General features: G+C 42.8%; 1 protein-coding gene across 6 annotated transcripts in view; it reads left to right on the plus strand.

The window, feature by feature from the left end:
* The window catches only part of LOC125946332 (uncharacterized), a 136998-nt gene that overhangs the window by 111581 nt on the left and 18533 nt on the right, over positions 1 to 6884 (plus strand). For 4 of the 6 annotated variants that reach the window (XR_007467521.1, XR_007467519.1, XR_007467517.1 and 1 more), the window contains exon 1: positions 1841 to 1971. The exons of 1 other annotated variant lie outside the window; for it this stretch is intronic. Coding sequence is in view for 1 of the 5 variants with exons in the window: in XM_049669089.1 (XP_049525046.1) it covers positions 1944 to 1971 (28 nt within the window). In the remaining 4 variants the exon portion in view is untranslated. Of the gene's footprint in view, positions 1 to 1840; positions 1972 to 6884 lie in introns of those variants that run through there. One more of the 6 variants, XM_049669089.1, reaches the window with a different exon arrangement.

Raw genomic sequence — 6884 nt, forward strand, 5'->3', positions numbered from 1 at the left:
GATAGATAGATAGATAGATAGATAGATAGATAGATAGATAGATAGATAGATAGATAGATAGATAGATAGATAGATAGATAGATAGATAGATAGATAGATAGATAGATAGATAGATAGATAGATAGATAGATAGATAGATAGATAGATAGATAGATAGATAGATAGATAGATAGATAGATAGATAGATAGATAGATAGATAGATAGATAGATACCTGAGTAGGCAAAGAATGCTAATAGCATGAAAAATTTCTTACGCTAAAACTGTTTGTCAGAGCAAGTCCTAGCCAGTCGGAAAGACGGGCATATTGCTACACGCGTGTTGTATTTGGTCGTTTGAACGAGGCGCGCGGGCGCGATCACTCGAGCAAAGAGGAGGAAGAACGAACTGGGCTCGCGCTGTGAATCCAACCGGTCAGCGCTGCAACCACTGCTGTAAATATAATCTGTAAATAGTTTCTCGTTTAATTGACTCGTCCTGAGCGTAACAATATGATTAGCGAAGGCAGCTGGCAAATTCCAAACAACGCTTACAAGAGAAAAGCTCGGTGAATTCGGTCCCAGATGCCGAATTCACAAAACCTTTTGTTCATAAGCGCTTTTTTCCATTGGCTGACCACTTTCTTACGAGCAGTCTTGGGGTAAGAACTGCTGTTACGAACAGGTTTAGGGTAAGAACTGTTGTTATATTACGGGCCCTTGAGCCCGCATTTACTAGAAAGTTCTTACGCTAGAAATGTTCGTAAGAGCAGGTGCCAGCCAATCGTCATGTTGGACATATCATTAGCAGCCGCCCAATTTATTTCAAACAACACTTACAAGCGAAAAGCTCAGGTGGCGATACGGTCGTGCAGCGTTCAGGAGATGGTCCCCCGATACGTCATCATGGATCATGCTCTCATGTGCATAATACGTTTGCGCGATGCTGCAGCTCAACAAGAGAAGTGTAGAAATTCAAAAACACCACTGCTAAGTTAAACTTAACGACAACAAGAGAAAATATTACTGACAAGCAATCATAGCATTCTGTGCACGCTGTTAATGTGCATGTTTATCACCCCCAGTACATAAGGCATGATACGATTTTGTCAGTCCTTATGACAGAGGGTGTTATTGCGCATCTACACATGTACATTTACAGTTAGCGGTAGCTGTCGCTGATAAGAGTATGGTATTTCTTAGTCATGACCATGCCATTTTTTTTTCGATCATAAACGGCATGAATAAGGAACGGGAAATAAAGCGGTACCTGTGTGACCTAATGTACTCTTTCTTTAAATCTGTGAAATTCTGCTTTAGTGAACTTCTGACGTTCTTTTTTTTTATTATTCATTTCTATCTTATATTAGTATTATTTTTCCTCACTCCCACGTGAACAGCAGTAGCCGTCACCACTGTAAAACGGCTAAATATCTCTTCTTAACCGTCATTTCAACAAAGTAAGGCGGATTACTTATTCGTGGTTCCTTGAGAGGCTACTTCTTCTAAGAAATAGAATATCTGCTTTGGAGTTCTCACGCATTTTCATCGCCAGCCATGGTCCATTGCAATGTGCAGGTGTACACGGATGAAAAATTGACGGGGAACAAACATTTCGGTGAAAGCCCGGATTCGTAGTTCCACCGGCCGTCTTTGAATAAATTTCCCGTCTAAGTGTGATTTTGCGCAAGAACGTATAAGTGCGTTGGCGAGTTCCAGCGATAAGGAACATTATCTATGCGCAAAACTGCAAAACTTGCCACGCGTATGCGATAACCTTCGCTCGAAACAAGCGATCATCAAGTCACAAGGGAGGTGTAAAATGTGTCGAGCGTGCACTGCACGCTACCCAATAAACGTTCAACCTGCCTGCTGAGGGACGGAACACGCGTAGGGACTGCGTTGTTGCTTTCCTGGCTGTGGAGCTACAGTGTTTACGCGTTCACTGTGAGGCCGGTCCGCTGGAATGCTTGCGCCAGAGACTGCCCATTTTGGTAAGTCCGTTCACCACCAACGTCTGCGTATGCGCAAGCGGAAGGTTTTCAAACGTGTGTGTAAATAGCCCCGTTACGTCCACGGGCATCTGCGGGCTCTACAAAGGCAACATGACCATCCCGTTTGACCTGAGCGCTCCCTTTATTGTCCCTTTAAGCTTGAGCACATACAGGCAACGATTAATTTCAAGAGAGCTAAGGTGAGCGTAGTGCCATGTTTCTAGTTCCTCGTTTATGTGGAAGAAAAACAAAGCTTTATGTCCCTGTCAAATGCAAAGAAATCAGTACAACGGAAAATAGAAGATCAGTTGTCATGACATTCATGTCACCCTAATTTCAGGAAACGTTCGCGGTGCCAGCTGTCCAGGATGCCGTAAACCTTGCGATGCGAAAGTTAGTGAAAGAAATGCTTTTGTTTTATAGCGCATGCTTCTTCAAGCGAACTGAATCGCGCTTGATGCACCATATTTAAAGTCCGGTGGTTATGGTGACATGAAAATATAACTATGTGCGTTATATGAACACGGTTGCACTTGTTGCACCGTTCCACATCTGCTCATATTCACAAAAAGTTGTAACGCTAGAATTTTTCATAAGAGAAAATGTCAGCCAATCCTGATGCTGGACATATCAGCGAATGCGGTCGGTAAATGACAAGAACTTACGAACGGTAAAAAATTATGGGGTTTTACGTGCCAAAACCACGATCTGATTGTGAGGCACGCCGTAGTGGGGGACTACGGAATAATTTGGACCACCAGGGGTACTTTAACGTGGACCTAAATCTAAGTACAGGGGTAATTTGGCATTCCACTGCCATCTAAATGCGGCCGCCGTGGCCGGGATTTGATCCCGCGACCTCGTGTTTCAGCAGTCCAACACCATAGCCACTAAGCAACTACGGCTGGTCGCAAAGCTGTGTAAATTTAGCCCAAGTTGTTCACAGATCTTATGTAGGTAGATTTTACCGAACTATGCATGTGCTGGCATCTTGCCGGCAGCCTCAAACAAGAAAACGCTGGCTAAAACTTTAAAATGAATAAAGAGAGAGAGAAAAAAAAAGGAGGCTTGAAAGGCAGGGAGGTTAAGCGGAAGATAGATATCCAGTCTGTTACCCTGCACTGGGTAACAGACTGGTCAGAAGAGACAGAAAGGTAAAAAAAAAAAGCACACACAGAGAAAGAGAGGGAGAGGGAAAAAGAACACCAACACACACAAAAGAACGCATGAGCGTCACAGTCGTTCAAACAGGTCGCTTGACTGGAAGAACTTCAGTAGCGCCTTCGTCGCTTTCTGGTGTGAAGACCGCATCAGCCGGCACTCCAAGGTCGTCTGCTAACCAATGCCGTCACGAGCGACAGTGTCTGTAAGCTGTAGCGAGGACAATAACAGAGAACATATTCAAAAGTTTCCTCGCTGACACAACTGTCACAGGCAGAATTGTCAGCTAATCCGATGCGGCAAGCAAATGCATTCGTAAAAGATACTCCAAGCCACAGTCGGGAGAGAAAGGTTGTCTCGATTCGTGATAATCCAGTTGGAATAACAGTGCAACATAGCTTATAGGGTCGTTATATATGTAACAATACTTTTCATTTTCATTTATTTCTGCTCTTCGTCCTTAGCTCGCCCGATATCTCCGAGATCGCGCACTTGATGTTAAGGATGATTAAAAGAGCTATGGAAGATCCAATGCCCTCATTTGAATCTACGTTAAGAGTAAGTTTTAGCTCCCGAGCTCCTATCTAAATACATGGGAACGGAGAAATCGTTTCTCTCGCAACCAGTGCACCAATTTTGATGAGGTTTGTTGCGTTTTAAAACGAAAAGTTAAAATCTAATAACTGTGGGAAGTAGACTTTCACTTTATGCAATCAATATTTTTAGAAATATCCCGGAAATTTTCAAAATTTCAAAACACTTAAACATGAAGTTTATAACTCTGTAACTCAGCAATAAAAAAACGTTATTACAATTCCCTCAAGAGCTTCTAATAGTACATATAAAGCAGACAACATTGATGCATTATACACCGGTCAGAAATACACGATTATGTTGTAAGTAGGACTTTTGAAACACCCTTGTAAGCCCTGTGACAATTTCATGTAACCCTCTCTTTCTCCCTCCTTTATATTCCCCTCGTCCCTTCCCCCAGCGTAGGGTAGCCAACCGAACTCCTGACTGGTTAACATCCCTGCTTTCCTTTTATCTCTCTCTCTCTCTCTCTCTCTCTCTCTCTCTCTGTGTGTGTGTAAATCCACATGTCACATTTATCCGCATGAGATTCTCTAACAGATGCAGTTTACAGAACTACGATATCTGATTTTGCTGCAGAGTTATGAATTTGCTAATTTTGTGCTTCTATTTTTCTAACTTACCGATTTCCGTCAATTTTCGCAAAAGTATTGAGCTCCGAAATGTAATTTCTACTTCCTAGAGTTGCTGGAATTTAACTTTCTTTCTCAAATGCAACAAATTTCATTGAAGTTAGTCCAGCAGCTGTCACATAAAAGCATTTTTGCGTTTCAGGTATACTAGTTGAAAAGAGAAATAGGAGTTGGCCCCGATCTAAAGCTTCCTCTTAAGCGAAGCTCTGGGATATTTCGATTAAATGCTTCCCAAGGAGAGACGTGATACTAGCAAATGTATTTTATTTCCATGTTATTTTATTGTTTACACATTTTACATTAAGGCAAACGCCAGTTCACGTGGCCGCATAGTATGCGACGTGGATGCAGCGATTACATGCAGGCTAACGCGACTTCTTGCGAGTGGCGAGAGAGAGAAATAGAAGAGGGGAAAAACAGGGAGATTAACCCATCACTGGGGGAAGGGAGTATAGGGAAGAAAAGAGAGAAGTGAGAGAGAGCACAGTTTCATGCACATTTGAAGGTTCGCACCGAGTCTCCAAACGGTCACCAAGACCTGTCGACTTAAGGTATTGCAATAACGCTTTCGTGGCTTTGTGTGCCATCTATGCCATGGTCCAAGGATCTTCATTTCCAAAAGTAGTCCAGAGTCCAGCCGGTTCAATGCTGTCCGGAGAGCTTCACGCTCGACGTCGTATTGGGAACAGAGACATGAGATGCGTTCAATCGTTTCTGTAGTTCCACAAGAGTCACACATGGGCGTATCATCTATTCCAATGTGGATCGAGTAAGCCACCGAGTATGACACCAATGTTTGTGTCATAGCTTTAGCCATGAAATGAAGCTTTCTTGCAGCGTCAGTTCTGGATAACTTGATTGGAACTGGTCGGGCTCTTACATGAGCGGACAGTGTGGCTTCGTCGGCGAGGCCATTACCAGCAATACTGGTATGTCCCGTAGCCACTGACATATAATTTCATGCCTCTTAGCGACAGCTTGATGGTGGTCCTCTCTTATCTCATATGCCAGCTGCTCATGAGCCCTATGATATAGGGAAAAGTACAGACTCTGAAGCGCTTTCGAGTCGGAAAAGATGACCCATTTCCGAGGTGTCTTTTGGAGGAGGTATTTTTCAGCAGCACGTAGGGCAGCAAGCTCTACTGGCGTTGAGGTTGTTGAATTTGATTGTAGTTTTCATAGCCGGAATTACCGCGGCACCTGAAGAGCTGGTAGATGAGACTTAGCCATCGGTATAGATGTGTATTCGGTCCGCGTATGTCTCATTCATTAATAGCAGCGTCATCTGGGAAATGCAGCAGCAGCAGCTACAGCATGTTGCCTAAATGCCTCTTGCCTTGTAGCACCTCAACTAAAATCAGACTTTATGCAGATTACTGTGTATTATACGAATCTATTAACTCCACTGATGACCATCACCGTCTTGCACAATCCCTTATGTCTTTCTGCACTTGGTGCAAAACGTGGCAAATCAACATTAACTGTAGTAAAACAGTCGTGATGTCATTTGCCAATAGACATAGCTCCCTCCCATTCGATTATTCTTTGGATGGCATCCCACTTAAAAGAGTTTCTCAATATAAATACTTAGGAGTCATTCTAACAGAGCATCTTTCATGGTCTAAACACATCGAATATATAAACGGGAAAGCCCTAAAAAAATTAAGTTATTGGCGCCGCATTTTAGCTAAGACCCCTCGCGATACTAAACTGTTATTATATAAAACGTTAATTCGCCCTGTTCTTGAATATGCATCGGTTGCCTGGTTTCCCTACAAACAATGTGAAATAATTTCGCTCAATAATGTTCAACGTAAATCTATCCGTTTCATTTGCCAAAATTACAGCCGCAATTTCTCGCCAACACAGGCTCAGCAATCTCTGAACATCGAGCCATTACTTTCACGGTATCGCATCGAGTCCTTAAAACTTTGATATGCAATTAATAACTCCACTTGTGGTCTTTCTGATTGTAAATACATCACATTTACAAACGCAAGTTGTACCCGTAGCTCCCACGCCTTGAACATATCACCTATCTTTGCCCGTACTAACACATTCAAATACAGTTTTTTCCACGTACAATTAAGCTATGGAATTCTCTCCCCGGCGACATTCGTTCACTATCGCTAAAAGATTTTATAGCTACCACCACTACGCACCTCGCTAACATGTAAAGCGCTTCCTTTTTTCATATTTTGTGTATGTGTATGTTTTTTATTGTGTAGCAATGTATAATGTTCCCACTCCTGCTATAGCCCTATATTGGGCTGCACTATATGTAAATAAATAATAAATAAATAAATCTGTTTCAATGCTATTTTTGGGTGATTAGCCTTCTTCTTTACATCCGGAGTAGTTTGGAGCACCTGAGGCTGTTGGAGACACCACAAGGGGAATGAAGGCTTCGCTGCTGGTGTTTATCCTGATGGAATACAATCTGGATTGGTGATGATAACTTCAGAAAACGTGGCACGATGTCTCTACGAGGGCATGAGCGCCAAGTGGTGATCGGGGACGCGGGAA

The sequence above is a fragment of the Dermacentor silvarum genome, chromosome 1 (assembly GCF_013339745.2).
Source record: "Dermacentor silvarum isolate Dsil-2018 chromosome 1, BIME_Dsil_1.4, whole genome shotgun sequence".
Classification (NCBI taxonomy): Eukaryota; Metazoa; Arthropoda; class Arachnida; order Ixodida; family Ixodidae; genus Dermacentor; species Dermacentor silvarum.